At 39.7% G+C, this 19,860-nt stretch overlaps 1 protein-coding gene across 1 annotated transcript in view; it reads right to left on the reverse strand.

The window, feature by feature from the left end:
- Positions 1-19,860, reverse strand: part of GRIA3 (glutamate ionotropic receptor AMPA type subunit 3) — a 154,888-nt gene that overhangs the window by 111,366 nt on the left and 23,662 nt on the right. The window contains exon 4 of the mRNA XM_026089538.1: positions 8,140-8,379. Within this exon, the coding sequence (XP_025945323.1) occupies positions 8,140-8,379 (240 nt within the window). The remainder of the gene's footprint in view (positions 1-8,139; positions 8,380-19,860) is intronic.

A 19,860-nucleotide genomic window follows, 5' to 3' on the forward strand; every position in this document is an offset into this window, starting at 1 on the left:
AAAAATTAAATATGTCATGGCTATACCAAAAGTTGATAAAACATGCATATTCGTGAAAAGATAAGTATTTAAATGCAAGCATTTACACAAGTCAGATTATAAATACAGTAACTTCTGGACTTCATCCTTACAGCATGGGTGAGCAGCAATGCCATTAGTTTTCCTATGCAATACATTCAAGGTCTCAGTTCACGTTCCTGAGAGTTCCAGGTGCTTTTTTCTAGAATAATACACATCTTGCTTTGGGCTTCTAGAAATTATTTATCCAGAACTTTTCACATTTCCTAATCTGTATCCCTAAATACTCTGACTCATTTTTACAAACAGATTTCACATTAATTGAGGTCAGATTCTGATGCTCTGTCTCTCAAACGCAACAGGACTCTCATGCAGTGTGACCAAGGCTACCACAATACCCTACCACAACACCATTACACATGGATGGAAGAAAAGTGTTATCATGTCATCACACCTCACAAGCAATATCAGGGCTCTGTTACACCTTGCTCCAGTGTTTCTGCTTTTCTTCATGAACAGGCTGGCACACTTCCTTATTTTCAGGGTTCCATGAGACAAGATACAAATTTGTTGCACATGTGCAGTTACTACATCTGTTGTTGGGAAATGTTGCTGACAGTAGTGCATGTTCCAGCAGCTTCAAGGGATGCTCTGGCATTTTACCTGGGCATCTCAACACCAAACTGAACCCCTTGGGTATATATAAAATGTGCAAAGAGGCACAAAGCTGCTCTACAGAATACAGAAATGAACTCTTGGTTCTCTTGTTCTTTAGCCGCATCTTAGCCATGCCAGTATGACACATCCCATGCTGGATGACTTTCAAAGCTGATTCACTCCTCTTGTTCATGGGCTAGAAAAAAGGTTTAAGTGATTATCAGGGGTTAGCTAAACAAATAGCAACTAATGGGAAAGATCAGGTGAAAACTGCTTAAGGCTCTCAAGTCCATCCAAAAATCAGCCAGCATCCATTCTCCCGCAGAGGGCCTCAATGTTTGTTTGGGGAAGGATCAGTGAGAGCTTTCTTATGTATCTGTGTACCAACAGATCAAGATAAAGGCATCTGTAGGAGACTTTACAGATTTTGGAGGAAATAAATGAAGGGTGATTATCAAAAGCTAGATTTAACTGTTGAGGCTCAGATCATTCCCTAACACATTTAGGCAGTAAAGTCAAAGAGTAAAGAAATCCTGGAATATTTCAGTTAAGATTCTGGCATGTTTCCTGAATAGTGCCTTAGTTCATACATTATACTGCTGAAAGCAGTGGAGCAATGTGCCCTAAATAAGAATGTCAAAATCTGCCTCTTTGTCAGGGTAAATTACTTATGTTTCATACAAATATGGCTAAGCAGTATCTATGACTTTCTAGTCAATATAAATACAAATTCTAGGCATTATAAGGTGGTAAAATCACTCATTCCTAAAAGGCTGATACTGAAAGAAACAGATCATTTTCTTATTGCACGTAACTGTGGAATGTGATTGTTCTTTAAATCTAAATAAAGGATTTTCTACAATGAGGATATTAACACTGTATGTGTTCTTTATTGTAACAGAGCTTGAAAACTTGAGCACGTACCACTTCCTTTCAAGGTAAACCACGTAAAAGATGAAACGCTTTGTGGCCTTCTTGCAAGTTGCCTTTTGCTGAGATCATGACTTACAAGAAAATTTCTGGATAGCAGTTATTAGGGCACACAATTCACCAAATGTAGATATGTTGTGACAACTGTTTCAGTGATATGGAGGTCCAGCCTCAGCTCTGGTGCTCCTGGAAGCATTTCGCTTCCTACTGTGCATTTCCCAATGCAGAAAGTGGCAGCAAAGAAGAACAAGACAGCTCATCTACATAGCTACCTAGATGCTAGCAACTGATACTGTCTACATGTTATGCACATGATCCTGGGCTGCTGTCCATAAATACTCAAGCCAAAAAGCCAAAAACTTCAAAAGAATCGGACAAAGTTAGTAGTAACTCTTCCCTGTTTTGTCACCCTCAGTGTTTTACAGGTTTCCAAACATGCTTTGTATGTTCCATTATTTTTCTCCACAGACTAATATTTACAGAAGATAACATCAAGACTTTAAGTCCTTTCTTAATTTTGAAAGTGTAAGCAAAACACATTGCACCAACCGTACAGATGTAGGAAAACAGTCAAGAATGAAAGAGGCATAAACATATTTCCAAACAAGAAGCATCATTTTAAAATGAAAAGATCCCATGTTTAATTCTGAGAAGACTATGTTAGAGCCATGCCAGTGCTTTAAATCCTCTTCTCCTCATGTAATGGATTCAGATCAGTTCTTCAGCTGGAAGAATAAGCTCCCATGCTCTGAAGAATAAACATGTTAATGATCAGCTCTGCTATTGACTCCTTTGATACTCGACTGTTCAGCAGGTACTGAATTTGGGGTTACCTAAAGCTGCTGTAGCTGTGATGACCATTTTCATTTTCCCCCATTATTTGGGAATGGTTATCATATAAGAAAATACAAGTACCTGACATGCAGAAAGACAATACAGAGTTTAACAAATTAGCTGTACGGTAAGAGGTCCTTTGCACCTCTCTGCTGAGAGAAGGTGCTTGTAAACAGGAGTTCATCGTTTTGTGTTGGATTACATTTTTCATTGCTATTTTAAGCAGAGACTCAGTCCACATAGCAAAGTTGCAACACAACCTGACAATTCAAAATCCCTGGCAACCGGATTCCAGAGAAATTAATCTTACCCTACATGTTTTGCAAAAAATGTTATGTTCTACATTTCAGTATTTTTCAGTGCAATTACATTTCATCAAAAATGAAAAAATTCCATCACTAATTATGTGTAAGATTTAATGAGCCTGGTTCTACAGGCCTCTTATCAGCTCAGATCTCTCCTTCTCTAGGGAAAGCTGTACAGAAGTGACTTGTCCTTTGATAGCAATAGATAACTAACCATATTCTGCAAATGCAGTACTAAACAGAAGAGTTATTCAAGAGAAGTAGTGAATAAGACCTCATTGTCAGGTCCAGAACCTCATTTAAGACAACTCAAAGATCTAGGCATAATCTTTGAGGAGCCTACAGTTGCGCCTTTTTTTTATTATTATTATTTTTTATTTTGGCACTTTATCTGGCATGTCTTTATGCAACAGGGTACCGGAAGGTTTCACAGTTAAGAGGAATGGGACAGATCATATTTCCTGGAGTTATATTTTCAGGCCTTCCACATACTCAGTCATTAGTTATGTTCAGGTCATATTTTTTGTCTCTGTGGCAGTAAGAGTTAGAGATGTAATTGCTTTCTAAAATGGAAGCGGATATTTTGAACTCTTCTTAGCCATAGAACCTGGGGCTTCAGATAAACACTACTGTGCCTCAGCCTTCACCTAGCCCAATGCTAAGCAATTAAAAAAAAATAAAATTAGCCAATGACCATCCCTATTTACCAGAGCTTTTTTTGGATTTTAAGTATCCTTAGATATCTACTGAAATTAATAACTTAACAGACTGAATTAAAACCAGGGGACAGGAAATTCGGATCTAGAGTATTTGAGTGCAACACCATAAAAGCTGTGATATGATAGACTTTCTTTGTGGTTGCGCTGCTTACACGATGGGACCACAGTCCTGATAGAGGTGTGGAGTCTATCTCCTGCCCTATAAGGCTGATATTCTAAGATGACTAATATCATCTAAATGAAGAGAGCCTTGATGCACATAACTGAGACCATTTGGTATGATTTTAAATGATCTGCACAATAGAAATCAATGTCTTTGTGCACAGCAGGCACGAATTGTCAAAATAACTTAGGTCAAAACGCCTGTGTTGTAGTAACAGATGGAAAGAAAACAAACTGTACAAAACGGTGTTTCTCAGGCAAAAATAAACTGAAGTGTTAGTTAAGAAACATTCTGGAAATTTAAATTAAACAAAAGCTCCAGTATTGTGATCCACCATACCATTTTCATAATTAAATGATGTCTTATAATTAAATGAAGCTCTCACATGACAGCAAGACGACTATGAAAATCACAAGCCTATCTCTCTGTACATTTGTACAAGTGTTACTCTGGCCCACTGACTTCAGTGGAATAACTTCTGATTTACAGTAGTGTAAAGCGAGAAGAGAAATAGACCTGAAGACTGGAAATAAACTTGAGGGTTTTGAAGAAACATAATCCTTAGCATGACACGCAAAATGTGACTTTGCTGACAAGTGCTACCCAAATTCTTAATGACTTTCTGTATGTAACCCTATCATCATTTCATCCTGACATAATCTTAATTAATCTTAGTTCTACCACAGAGAAGCCTACTGAGGCAGTTAGCACCATAAAATTAATCAGATATTTTGCATGCATCACAGCAACCAGCAGTGTCAACCTACTGATCTGAGTTAATATAAACGGAAATCAACCCTGACTTTCCCTTTCACATGAACTAAAGCATGTGGCATGGAATGAACATATATGACGACTTTCTTCTATGCATTGCATACTGTCCTTTCTCCCTTTAACCGTTGTTTCCTAAAGCATCATTATTCTCTGCGAAGTATAATTTTTTTTCTCTTCTGTTACTGCAAGAAGAACATGCAGCCTGGTATTTCTTTTAAATTTCAGTTTCTTCACAGAAGAGTTAGTCCAGACACTGAAACAAGCTATGATGAGACATCATTCTTGCTGCTGGAATTCAGAAACCTCACATTCCCCCTACTCCCCCCCCCTCTTTTTTGTGCTGTAGAAGCAAAGCTCCTGTTTTTAAGACACTGAATATTGCACCTGCACATAAATGTACATTTGAGAGTGCAATCTATAACGATCAGTCATCTTGTAGCAAAGGAAAATAACATACTTACAATCATAAACATATACAACATATACACACTAACTCACTGGATTAAAAGCTTCACCATCTATCTGTGTAATTGTAGATCTTAACTTTATTCTATTGTTTGAGATTTATCTTTTTTGTCTTCATTGCAGGAGCCAAACATCACAGTATTGTGCCTATTGTCACCAAGGGGAAAACCATATGATTATACGGCTTGATGGGGAAGAAGAAGAAAATCACTGCTTAAGGAAAGCAATTTTATAAAGAAGCTGACTCTCCTAAGCATAACTTGAAATAGTTCAGTAAACAGTATAAAATCACAAGAAGGCTTATCAGTTTTGTTTGCCATCTATAATACGCTGTCGTATTTATTAACAGTAATCTAACATTTAAAACATGGCAGTGTCTTCCTTCAGCAGAACATTGTAAAGCTACTTGCAAGAATGCTTTACCCCATAACTAATATTCAACATAAGAAAGAACAGCCTAATGTTTTGCAGTTTCTCACAGATAGCCCCATTCTGGGAACAAGCTGGTGAGACAATAATCTTCATAGAAAGGCAGTATTTAAATGATAGTTTACTACGGAAACTGACAGTAAACTGCTTAACACGTTTTCTCTATTATGTTTATGCCCCAAAGCAGTTAAGTATCTAAGATAGGAATTATTAAAAATTATGACAGCGCTAGTGTTTTCATTTCCAATGGTGTTTCAGCACAGAAGCATGTAGAGCCTTATTCACTATCTGACACAAGAAGTCAGTCACCATTGTTAGTGTTCAAGCTCTTSAGATGTTTTCGTATTTGAAGGCCTATCACAACAGATTAGACAGGCTACTGGAACTGCCAAATATTTCAGGTGCTGTCAACCATGGTTACTGCTCGTCAAACAAAGAAATATAACGTCTATTTCTCGGTACCTAATGCCCTGCCTCTCCCTCACCTATGCATCATCTTAATTTGCTTAATGCTGGGAAAAATACAGCAATTATAATTCTGAAAAGACTGCTACCAAGTTTGTTGTAACCAGACTAAACCAACAGGAACAGAACATAATTAATTGTTCATTTTTGTTCTCGTTTTAGCAGACAGCAAATATGTTATCAAACAGCAGCAGTGAGGTTATACGTAAAGGAAGGAAAGAGAGGATGTGGATAAGTGCATCTCAACACATACACTTTTGTCAGAAGCAACTCAAGCATACCATCAAGCTAACTATACGCACTGATGCCTCTTCCATCCTGCAGACATGACTGTCCCTCGTCTTATAACCCTGAACTGCATTTTATAATCCTCCAACTGCCCTGTGCTGTCATCTAATTCAGATTCCCCAGTCTTTGATACACCTAGTCTGAATGTCTGACCTAACACATGGCTAGCATAATATCCATGCTAGCCACAGTAGGTTCCCAACATGATTTTGATTGATTGTAAGATTGTAAGTAGGATGTGAATGGGAAGCAAAGACTACGGGCAAGATGAGGGGGCAGAGTGCAACAAAGGTAGAGTCAGATTCCTGAGGCTCATTTCACTAGGAAAATCTGTGTTTTAACCTGTGATTAAAATCTTAGTATGAGTAAGGCAAAATGAAGCCTACACAACCTAAACTCTTCCAAAGGGCTTAGTCGTCCTAATCAGCTCATGATTAGGCTCTTGTCTACCTAAGGATTATACATACTGAGAATCACAGAGTAATTCAGGTTTGAGGGGACTTCTGTTAATATCTCTGTTAATTTGCTAGTCACAGTATGCAGAGCAGTTCTAGAGAAACTCCCACTGTTTTGGATGATTTTTCCAAACAGAAGTGTCCTACTAGACACAGTCTTGGATGACTGATGCATCTCTTTCCAAAGCAAACTTCATTAGCCTTACTAATGCTAAGTTTCATCAGTCCTGGAAAACATGACATTTTCTTTTATCATATGCTGTAAGTTTATCACATTTGGTCACATCAAATCTTCCTTACTCAGACAAATAGCATATTCACAGGAGCTTTCATTTAAAAATGGACTAAACCAGAAACATGAATGTTTGCATAGTAGTTTTAAAAGACTGAAAAACTAAAGACATTCTTAATTTCTCCACACTTTTTTATTTGATTTCATAGCTAGTATTGCTAGTATATTTCAATACTAGCAATATTCAGCATTTCCAGATCATTAAAAAAATGCTGAACTCTTAGCATTCACCTAGTACCAGTCTAAAATTACTTTTAACATACTGTATGTCCTTATTTGGATGATATTAATAATCTTCAGTGGGAAAAGCACAGGTACTGTGATCATGACTGAAGACTTGATCTTTATCAGTATGTAGCAGCCTAAGGCATCAGAACTTTGTCATGGGAGCAGGAATGGAATCAGAGCTTCTTTGGCCCTATCCAGACTCATTTGATTTGAAGAAGGCCTAGGAATCCCAGGAACCGTTAATCATAAAGCTGGCTGACTGTATGGTAAGGAGGGCAGTGGCACATTTACCTGATGCAATAAAATGCTACTCAGGTAAAATCTCTAACCAAGAAAATTCAGCATACTCAGAGCAGCTGGCAACAGCTGCTCCGGAGAAATATGCAAGATTCCTCACAGAAAATAGCTGTTGCTGCTTAGAACTCTCTTTGACAGGATTTGCCACTTTTGGTGATCCTTCATAGTTAACAACTGGCTTAAGTGTGGAAACTTTGATTTTAATATATTTTCATTTTATAGAAGGCATCTCCCTCATTCTTGTCATGTATCTAGATGTCCAGTTCATCTCTGGATATTCATGTGACATATCTGGAGCATCTTTTCTCCAGGAGAGCACTAAAGCTTTTTATGCATTATATTCCTAGACTATTATTGATGCCTAGCCATTTCCAGAGCGTACCTTAACACAGACTTTGTCCAATGACAGGAGAAACAACATTTATGTAAAGTGGTATGGAATTTGCAATGTCATGCACAGTGGAGGGTCTTGCTTAACAGCCTACTTCATAGTGCTGACTTTATTTATTTTGCGAGGACTCAGAAGCCCTGCCAAGTGTTGAGTTTGTGGTTCCATGGAAACCAGATATTCAAAATTGAATGCTTACACTGCTAACACTATCCTCCAAGCAATCTCTTTACAGATGACCACTAATATGAAGATGCCCTGTTTTCATTTGTCCCTTCATTTCTATTCCTTCAGAATAAACTTGTTTTCTAGGACAATCGAAATGTGCAACCTGCATCCAGAAACAACTTAGGATGTGCCGCACATACTGATTCTGGTAATACTTGTAGCAAGTTATGAAACAGAAAAATCACTTAAAAAGATGGTGCTTACCCCGTTCTGTGTCATAGAGGTACACAAACTTTTCCCATTTATAGTGAGTCAAGAGACTCAGGATGGCTCCTTTTAATGCTGGCCGCATCTGGATGACAAACTGCACATCTGCATCTGTTGGGAAGCTGGGTGTGACAAAGGATGTGTGAAGGGCCCCGCAAAATGACGTCAGTGTGTTCATTGACATCTGGTCATAGAATCCAAAGATGGCATAAACTCCTCTGGAAAACTGTGAACAGACTAACAAAGAAAGACAGGGGTGTTATAATCTGGAGTATACTGAATGCAAATAAATTTTCAAAGTATATTTGAAGTAAGCCTTCTAAGCAATCATGAAGCAATTGTTTTCTTATGATATTGTAGACAGAATGAAATTGTGAGACATTACATACCGCCTTCGGTATAGTTGTGAATTGTATCAAATTTCTGTCATACTTAAACTGGGCTGAGCGCACTTTGAATTGCAATTTGTCCTGCTGTGTTTTTACAATCCACTAATCTCTTCATATTCTTTAAAAACAAGCACTGGATTACATTGCTTATCTGTAAAATACTATCTTTCCCTCGAGTACCACAGTGCACCTCAAGAGCTCTGTCAGCAGTTACACAGCAAATATCAGAGTTACCTAAAAGTCAAAATGTTACGATGTAGTTTTCCCTGGTATTCCATCTTGATTCAGCTTTGATTCAAAGCAACCTGGATATTTTATTCCTTTAGAGTCCACAGCTCTGAAATCTGTGTGAAACCTTAGCACAGTCTTTTTCCATGAGAAATTATCATGGCTTCTTAACAGGGTGTTAAAATCTTCAGAACCAGTTTGAAAGCTTATAACTCATTAATGACAACACAAATGAGGAACAAGCATTGCTTCATGGGACAGAAGTTTGTATCCTTTAACCTGGAGATTTTCAGTCATCATTAACCATTCTGGTGTCCTGAGGAATTCAGCTAGTACTAGAAAATAATCAAAATGGAATCAAAGGTGGTTTGTTTCACAATGTACTGTGACCACTGCATGAGAAACAGTGACCATTTTTGAAAAAATGAAAATATTTCAATTTAGAAATGCAGTCAACTTCATGGCAGCTGCAGGGAAAATGTGTTTTGTTCTTCAGCTCTGTAGGAACAGAGGATACCTCCTGTGAGCCTGGGTTCTTCTCATGGAGAGAGATGGCATCGCCGGTGGCAAAGGAGCCTCCTGAGAGATGCTGGGGCCCTGCTCCATAATAAAGACTGTGATCGTGACACAACTGAAGTACTGTATAGCACAGCAGCACTTTTAAATCAAAACATTTCTGGATGGAGATGAGCAAGCCTCATTTGTAATGAAAAAATAACAAATTTCCAATGAAAATGATCACTTGTCAAGAATGGGATTTAGCAAAGAAATTTTCAACAAGCCCCATTAACCACCTTTGCCAAAAACCTGCCTATTTAACTTTGCAAAAAGCAAGGGTAAGTAATTACCTATAAAGATGACATGACTTCTACACAGAAATATACAGCATCATTTTCAAAAGTACCATCGTGAAACATTTCCTACCATAAATGCTACCATTCAGAGTCACTAAAGCCTGTTAAAGTAATTTTCAAAAGGATTTTCCACAATACCAGCTCATTGACACAGCATCATGGATAACACCTCAAATAGCTACTGAGGTGTGAAAATTCGATTTTCTTCCTGGAGATCCCAATGCAAGAATAGAAATGCTATTAAGGATATATATATATATACACATATATATATATWTTTTTTAAGCGTTTAAGCCACTGTAACAGGAAATGAGCAGAAGTAGATACCAGCATCAAATAACAGCTGGTGTAGATAGAAGAGAGATGCACATGACGTACAAATAGGGAATAAGAAGTACCAGTTTCTGAAAGAAAAGTTTGCTAAAGTTCTCAACAACAGTAAAGAAAAGATATAAAATAAGTCATAATGCTGCAAGGATTTATTCCCAGAGGCATGACTGAGGAATTAAATACAGTGTTTCAAAAGGCATTTTGTTAAACTATATACCAGCAGGATATAAAGTAGAAAAGCTACCATAAAAATTACCTGCTGAAGTAACAAATAAAAGGCACTAACGTACAGTTGAGAAGAAGGGGAAAAATAAAGACTACATTAGAAAGCCTGGCAGTCTTCAAATCATTTCAGTGGCATAAACCCCTCTACTTCTATGGGAATATCCACTGAAGTGGGACTAGTTCCTTGCAGAAGCCGGGTATCCTCATACACACTGATTAAGTACCTCACAGATCAGTCTCCTTTTACATATTTATTAGTGTCCTATTTTAGTAGTTTGCTAGTTTTTTATGTGGATTCTGTATTGCGGAGAAAGCAGAAAGACCGTATTCCAGGAAATACCAGGAAACGTCCCTTTTTGGAATGCAAACAAAATATATTCCCAAAGTTTCCTGACCCTAAAATTCCAGTGCATTTCAGATGACCCTGGAGTCACCTGTTATTTCATATCACATATATGGCTCAGCAATACTTTTCAACTGTGACTCCACTGAAATCCCTAAGAGTTACAGGGACTCAGTACCAGGAAGAAGATTCGCAAGGGCTCTCAGAAAGCCTACCATGGTATCTAAGTGCAGGAACATGATCAATAGGACAGACTGCCTCTCATTAGGACTGCTAGTTCCTACATCCCACAGGGTGACTGGAGAGAACCGGGCTGAGGCCAAACATTGGTAAGCAACACTGGCTGGCTCAGCTCAGACCAGCTCCTCTGCACTCTGCCGGGGCCAGCTGGGACCCGCTCCACCGTGCATTCTCCCTTCTTCAATATTTGGCACCTACGCCTGATATAGGCATTGCGGCCAAAGGTTTGAAAATGGTTCAAGGTCTTTGTCCCTTGGACAAAGTTGTCTTGCATCACTGTTTTAAAACGCTTGCATCTATCTTCATAGGGGCCTGTGCTCATCTATGCAAAGGGCCCGTTCTCTACTTGTGAGTAAACAGAGAATGAAATCAGAGTCTGAACAGCCTGACTGTGCAGCAGGGTCTTTGCCAAACTGTATCTAATAACCAGCAAGGAGCTATTGCTCACATGGACCATCGCAGTGCAGGTGACACTACTTCTGATTTGGCCTTTCAGATACTTGCAACTATTTTTCACAAAAACTTTTGGAGGATCATCAACAATATCTTCTAACAAGAGCACTCCCTGCCCAATCTTATTTTCCCTGGTTCATGTCTGTATTTACCACAGATCTTTAGATATTTAATATATTATAGAGTATCTGTCTTCAGTGCCAGCATTGCTTTTGAATATTTGCATCTCTTAAGCTCCTCTACTTCTTTCGTTATAGCTTAGGCTTCTTGACCATCTATTCTGAACACACTGTAGGGTGTCAGTTTGAAGTTACCGGCTCATTTAAAGGGCAAGTAAACCTTGGTTTTTATAAGGGGAAGATAAAAGGCTTATTATCTTGGTCCTCAATGTTCAGTTGCATTTTTGAACTTACAATTTTGTTATTGTTCTGTAGCATCAGGTTTTGTTTACTCTGTGATCTAACTACCTACGTAATCAGATGGACCTACTGAATGTCCACAAACCCATGGGCATATTTTTCCTTGCTTTCCAAAAACCAAACACATCACTACATTTATTTTAATTACACTACCAATCCAATATCATTGAGCCATAAGTCAAATTTAAAAGAAACAGGTGTAATGGCTTCAAGCTCTTTATACAAACTACTTTCTATTTACAGTTGGAAAAATCTCCATGTTTGAATAAGAATTTTGGTATTTTTCCTTAATTAATCACAATTGTTTAATGTTTGTTTTTCTCTATTTGAAAAATGCAGATGGTCAAACATACACTTTGGCTGTTAAAGCTTTAAGTGATTTTGATAAATCCTGATGCAAGCTCATTCTTCAGAAAAAGCAAATTTTTTCCCCTGAGCTATGGCATTAAGAAACTGTTCTCAATTACAGTTCTCGTTTCTAACACTGTGCACGTGGGTCCGTTCCTAGGGACGGCACACAACCAGGTCGCTCTAGCACCTGATCAGACGTCGTAACCTCCGTAATAGGGGGAGGGAGGTACCGAGCAACTGTTACACAAATGGGGATGATGATAAATAAAATTCTGACATTAGGAGAAATGCAGATCCAGCTATTGATGGAGAGTTGAATAGGGGTCTGTTGTCAGAGTAAGCTTGCTGCCCGTGTCATCATTTTCGGAGGAGGCCGGGATGGCATGCCAGAGGCCTGTGAATCCTTACGCAAGTCACGAGCGGACAAGGAACGTTAGGGTCATGAGAGACTGAAGTGTTTCCTGTCAAAGGAAGAAAACGCTCAGGGCCACAGTCTGATCCCAGTGGGAAACAGACTTTGCTAACACACCATACCCAAATAAATAGAAATCTCTGCTTCTGCAGTGACTGGCGGCTCAGCCATCCTAAGCGCGAGTGTAACGGAATGAAACACCGACTTCTGCTTTCCCAGCAACTCCCTCTCCCTCCGTTCACATCATCCCACCACAGAAACGCACCAAGATTAACCACACGTGATTTTTTTTTTTCTTTTTTTTCCCCCCTCTCCACTCAGACTGCAGGAAGGCTCCAGGCCAAAATCTCAAAAAGATGCCCCATTTCACACAAGTCAGTGAATGTTTTGCATCTTTTTAAAATTTATTTTTGCTTTCTAACACTCTTTAGCTCTTCTGCCTTCTAGTGACTGTGAGTGTTCCTGACACAGCAAGGTTGCATAGGCTCTGACATTTCTACTATGTGTTGGCTGGAAGCAAAAGTCAAATCTCTGGCACTTAAAAAAAAAAAAAAAAAAAAAAAAAATCCAGTTCTTACTATAAACAATTGAAGCATTACTAGGAAAATGTATAAGTAGGTTTGGATCTTGCTTGTTTGATGAGAAGGTGGGGAACATCAACAAGAAGAGTATGTTAATGAATGGACTGTAACACACCATCTCCGCTGGACGGTGTCCGTAGTGCCTGGCATTTCAACGCTACCGGGACGCTCACAAGCGCGGCGCGCGGCGCCCTTCTGCCCGGGGGAGAACCGGCCGAGCTCAGGAGGAGTACAGCCACAGCTGACAGTGCTGTGGGCTGCCCACACCAGTTCCTTAGTTTTGTGTTCTGTGCTTCCCTCAACTGTGGGATAATTTTATTCCCTCCACTTTGCTCTGCCAATTGCCTTGGATGCCACACAATTCTCCTTGCCAGCCTCCGCCAGCGGACTAACGGGACTACTCTAGGACAGAATAATACGCAGCGTATCTCCGAGCACGGGCCTGCTGCTTTCTTCTGTCCGAGGCTCCATCCTATGACTTCCTCGCTGCAATAATACACAGGTTATCATTAACTCCACTTCTTACAGTAAGCACACAGGCCCTCAGAGAGGCTGACAGTGCCTCCATCGCTTCCTTTCCCTTTTGTTTTAACACACCGAATGAAAAGGCACCTTCTCGACCTTGAGCCCTGAGGAGATCAACACAGCAGTGCCCAGGAATGGAGGACGAGTTCCTTTGGGGGCAATCTGCTCTAGGTGTCGGACTTGCCAACTTGCTTTAAAGACAAACTTGCCATATTAAAAATTGAAACTGAACTGCAATTATCTATAGCCAATAAAATTAGCTTTTACAGTAAATGGTTAAAACACTAAATTCTGCCAAGAAGAAAAGATTCCACCTAGTTGCTTAAAATTCAGCTGACAAAAGAAGCATTTCTGAAAACATCAATTTTGGAAACAGTTAACATTCATGGGGGAGTGGGAGGGAACCAAGGAAGTTGCAATGTGGAATCAGATCCACGTCCTCCTAGGATGCTGGCCATAACATCACTTCTCATCCTACCTAATACAGGATGTGACCTTACAACATAAAAAAAAAAAAAACCTCACAGCAGAGGGCAAACCAAAAGTATGACCTACAGYTGTTACTTCATTTAAGGCAAGAGACTTTTCAAAGTGATATATTTCTTTTCATAAAAAAAGAAAAACTCCTCAGACTTGCTATGTTCTATCTAGTGCCTTCTTCATACATTTACATATTCTTTAGTTTGCATTTCTTTGTAGAAGAGCTGATACGATAAAACCCAGCATTTTCAGGCACCTGCTTTGGGGAAAAAGCTTATTACTAAATTGCAAATGAAAGGCACAAGGATTAACCCATTCATATTTTAAACCCTTTATTGGAAAACAATCCAAAACAAATGCCCAGATCCAAGCATCCCCAAATGTTCTCTGGTCAAAACCCCATTCTAGATCAATTTTGTCACTCTGCATCAACTCCAGCCCAACAGAACAGTCTTAAATGACAGTTTATTTATTATTCATTTTTCAGGACCACTTTGGAACCTTGATTGCGATTACAGCTCCTGGGTGCTGGGTGCTGTACAAATACATTACCACAACCTTGGTTTGTATCAATATGCCCAGTTATTTACAACATACATGACTCCACTCATTACATTTTATGCATTTTGGCTTTCATACGTATTGCTGTCATCAAATAAAAACCTAACAATGTACATGAATTTGCTGCATGCTGGATCTATTCTTCACACTGATTGAAACATTTGTGAGAATTTTATGAGCGTATGAAAAATGCCAGCTTGCAAGCAATAAAAATAGGCCACTTAGGCTCTAACAGAGCTAGTAGGAACACTAACAGTGAGAAGTGAGAAGCCTCATGCATACCAGGATGCCAACAGGGGCCTGTCAAGAGCTGCAGTGACTGCTCATAAGGAGGAAGAGCATGGCTGAAGTCAGACCCCCTTAGAAAGGCTGAGGAAAGGCACAGCTCCAGAAAGCACTCAGAGGAAAGGGAACTTAACTGTATACTGATCTGCTGTATTTTTCCATTAGAATAATTTTAGTGAGTAAAAGGTAAACCTGCACCATAACCCTTCTGCCCCAAACTTATCAGTTTGACTTGCATGCCAAAAAAAGCTTTGGTATTTAAAAAAAATTTAACTAACATATTTAAATGTCCTGTGCCATGACAAGGAAATCCTTGAACACCATGTTGTAAGATAGAGATTTAGGCTGAATACCGCTGTTATTGTCCTGAGAAAGACAAAACTAAAGTGTGCTTAGCTTTCTGAAAGGTATGATTTACCTATTCAGAGAGTATTCCACAGGTAACCAGAGCGGCTTGGAATACACTATGTTATTTTTGCTGCTTTTGGTCCTTGCCAGTTCCTAAGCTGCCTACAAAGGTAAGGTTAGGTAGCATCTGAGCCATTATGCTACCTCTTTTAATGTTATCGGTCACAAAACTAAAAATTATGTACAAACTTGAAGAAATTCAAGCACAAAGTGAACATCACACCCAAATAACCTACCAAATTTTCATAAATGTTTCACTTTTCATAAAATTTCATTTGACACTCCAAAATCTCCATATTTACAACATATTTATGATGCTTGAATAAACCAAGCAGTCGATTTGTCCAGTATCCAAGAAAAATGTTGGTCCATTATCAGTATGTCCAAATTATAAAAACATTTTACATTGTCGGTATTCTGGGATCACTATTATACATTGATCTTTAAAACATCCAGGATTCAAAGTTCTGTGAGAGCATTTATTTTGAAAGAATATTAAACAGATTACCGTGGCTGAATTTGAAGGATAATCTATTGGAGTATGAGGAAACCAAAATAGAGGTTTAAAGCTTAAAATGGATTAAAGGTAAGAGGAGATATAGATGTGTCACAAATTAATTTTTTGGAGGATGATTTAAAAAATGAATTCATTGTTTGAGGACTATACTTAAATATGTGCTATTCAGAGTACTACAGTACCTTCCTTAAAGGGATTTTTTTTCCTATTACATGTCAGGTAGTACCTACTCTGCCAATTACCTGTTGTGTGCCTTTATGAGATGGAGTTCCAGCTCTCAGATCAGGCAGCACAAAGCCTGATCCACAATATTCAAATTTTGTTTTATCATTTTAAACCCAGCTAGACAATGCACAATGTTCTACTGTTAACAGTCCACTTTCCCTCCCCATCCCACCTCCTCCACAAGCTGCTCACAAGACTCCTTACTCCTTGTTTTGAAGGGGAAGAGATCAAACATACCAAGCAGTTCAAAATAAAGGGCACTTCGGATGCTTTGTAACACTACTGGAGGGCCCAGCTTTAACTGCTGAGGATTTGCATTATTTGTGAGCTCTTTCCCTTGCTGCCTATGCTGGTCCTGGGACCAAAGGAGGTATCTGTAGAAGAAGCAGCAAGAGGTTTCTCTGTAGGCTGTTAAACTCACTGCTGGAAACAGAAAGGCAATGGGCATCTGCCCAACTTTCATGCAAGCGATGTTTGATGAAGAGCTGCTTCTGCTCCGTTTCTCCAGGACCATGCCTTGCCAACAACACAGCATCATGTGTAATGCCAAGACTCTGCTCCTAACAGCCAGCCCCATACTCCGAAATGCTTAGAGTTCAGGCACTGACCTCAAATTTAAGGAGACTTAACATGTGGATGTGCCTCATGCAGTTCATTGAGCTTTTGACCTTCAAGAAAAGGCCTCACCTATCGCATACACATAGCTTCATCCTCCCCAAAGCATGGAAGATAGGCTAACACCCGCTGGAGAGAATCACAAGAACCTGGCAAAGGTTTTCCCTAACAGAATCTAAACATATTCCCAGCAAATAATGATCGTTTGCATTCTCCACTTCCGAGACTCTGTAGGCATTAGTCATGAAGCATGAGCTGGAAACACAGTATACACGCAACATATATATAACACGTACTTGAGCTAAATAACTTGTTTCCATTTATTGCACCATTTGAAATGCCTTACTTTTTAAACTAAGATGTTATACCAGCATGCTATGATTACTACTTTGGATTGTAACTATTTCTCTTATTTTCTAAAGCAGTTTTTCTAAAAAAATGTTGGTAAGAAGAAAAATATGAAAAAACCTTGTTCCTTCAAAAGTTATTCACAGTAACAAAACACAAGGAAATTTAGCACCAATTAATTCATAGGCAGCCAATATACTCTACTAATATGCATATTCTAATAAACACATAGTAACATTTAATAGTTCAACATAAAATTATGAATGTTTCTATAATTTTATTCAAAGTAATAAAAGTTCCACAAGACATTAAGCATACTGCTGCAGAACAAAAGGACATGCTCAGAAAACTGTTTCTCTGGTGAATTAGACAAGAATTGATAGATCAAGGAGTATCCAAGTAACTATTGTTACCATTTTCAGAGATGACGACATATATCACATACTCAGTCAATACCTTAAACAAAAAGCTGAGAGAGAAGTAAGCGTTCTGTGGTATAAAGAAAAATAAAAATTCCATCCATCAGAAAGCGGCAGACGTTTGCCAGATTGAGGGTGTTGCACAACGTCAGTTCCACGAAGTGTAGCAGTCAAACGCAAGGCTGTGCCTTGTAACGGTGAAGCTACTGCAGGCTGTCTACAGCAGCCCGCTATTCTGAAGGGGATTCTTACTGATTTCACTGCAACGTCCCAGTACGAAGGAACTAGAAAGGGAGAAGCATTTTATTAAATGTATGCTTGCTCAGCAGATCCTTTTCTAAGTGATTTCAGAAGTTGACTTCATCCCGGGCCACTGTGGTGAAAGGCAATAAATCAAAGCAAGACTCTGGCAGCATGATGAAAGATGAGCTGAGTCTGCTGAGGTGGTGCCATTTATAGGCCTGTGGGGATATATTACATAGTACAAGTTAGAAAAGGCAAAACAGCAAACACACCTGGAATCACTGAACTGGGTAAAATTCACCATGAGGTAAAGGCCAGGATTAAGGTTGTCCAAGGAGAAAAGGGATGTGATCGCCAGCGCAGCAGCTCCACAAGCAGCCTCCACCTCCAGTTTCCAGCTGGCTCTACGCATGCCAGCACAGTGCACGGTACTGGCCGAGGGACAGCTCTGTCTACCCAAAGCAACAGGCTCTACCACACCTTCCTGGAGGCTCTGCAACAGTTTTCCACCAAGTGCTGCCGCTGCAAGCACACCTTGGATTGGTGGATTGGATTTCACGTTTCCTATGTCCCTCTCCTTGGTTAATCAAGCTTCTTGGGGCTAAGCAATTCTCACTTGCTCCTTGTGCTGTCAGCTTAGCAGCCTGAGAGGCTCTGGACAGCTAAGGCCAAAGAGGAAACAAAATGGCTGTGAAAACCTGGCTTCAGCAACCAGCTAAAGATGCTCCTTAGGGGTCCAACTCAGACACCCAAAGTCATTGGAGAAGCTCCCACAGACTTCAGTGACAGCTGGAGTAGGACTGAGAGGCCTATTCAATTTATTGAAAAAGCAAGCTAGGGAATGACAAAAACAAAATCCCAAAGTCCCTTACAAAAACAAAAACAATTCCTCTCCCTTTCTCTGTGCCCTTCATTTAGTTTTATACTTGGTATCATTTCTCTCTGCCTTACAATCCAAAGAGTCCTTCCTGTGACCAGTCTCTTGGACCTTCAGGATCACATCTGAGAATAATTCACAGCCCACTGCCCTCAGCTAAGCCAGTGCCTTATTTACAGAGAATGACAAGAATATTATTCTGTATAAATTATGCATAATCACTATTTATCAAGCTGGGTTAATTGGCACATAACAAAAGAGTTGTCTGGTGCACAGCCGAATAATGTGCAAGCCAGAATTGATGGAAATGATACAGCAAGAGCTTGATTGTGAAAGAAAAGTCACACTGCTACATGTTAATTCTTAACAGACTCCTGCCCTTTCAAAGGAGGAGAGGTTGCCCAAGCGAGACAACAGACCTAGCTTGAAATTATTTGTTAATCTCAGGGGGTTTGGACAGATTGTTGCAGCTTTGAATACTGGTTCAAATTCTGCTCTCAGCTAATGGCATAGCGAAATGTTAATCTGGTGGAACTCCATTGCTTTTCTGTGCTCCATGAGACCCCGCTACATTCACATGTGGAGAACAGTTTGTTTAATCGCCAGGGGCAGCATGAGGCCCATGGCCTGCAGAGGAATGTGTGATGGTGACAGGAGTGGAGCTCCTACCTTCTTTTGATAGAGAAGACCTAAAAGCCTCATGCCAAAGCCAGACCAGCAGCCCTTTGGTCCCAGCAGTCCTCACCAGACCCCTAGCACTGGTGCATCATGAGACAGCAGTAGCGTGGGCAGCACTTGAGTTTCTCTAAAACAGCATGCAGCTCAAGAACCACTTTTTCTAAGTGTGCAGAGCTGCTTCAGCAACATCTGCAACCCTTTGGTAAGCCTCCTGGATCCCAAAGCTGCATGCATACGTTTAAGTATGTGCTTAAGTGTTTTGCTGAGCAGGCACAGACTGAAGTATGCACACAAGACTCTCTGAATTGGAGGCTGAGAACCAATTTTAAACACAAGGCTCACTCTGGTAAGAGGTCCCCCTTCAGTGATGCATTGCAATCCAGCTGTACTAGTGGTCTTCAAATGATTCGGTCTGGTTTACGTCATGGCATTTCCATATTTGCCTAGTCTCTCCCTGCCATCACCTAAAATCCCTGCCAACAGGAATACACCTGCCATCCTGTGACTTAAAAGAACAGCCCTTTCTCCCATCTCTTAATGGCTCAAGCTTGCTGGTAGGATAACAGAAAATGAGAAGACTCCCGTAACTTCCGATGCTATGAGGAGGAAGCTACCAGCCAGTCTGCTCACTGCAGTCTTTTTGGTATTTTCATACTCTGAGATTCTGCTACGTGATTTGATTTGGTCATTTGTATTGTATTTCAATTATAGG

The sequence above is a fragment of the Apteryx rowi genome, unplaced genomic scaffold (genome assembly GCF_003343035.1).
Source record: "Apteryx rowi isolate R43461 unplaced genomic scaffold, aptRow1 scaffold_82, whole genome shotgun sequence".
In the NCBI taxonomy this organism is placed as follows: Eukaryota; Metazoa; Chordata; class Aves; order Apterygiformes; family Apterygidae; genus Apteryx; species Apteryx rowi.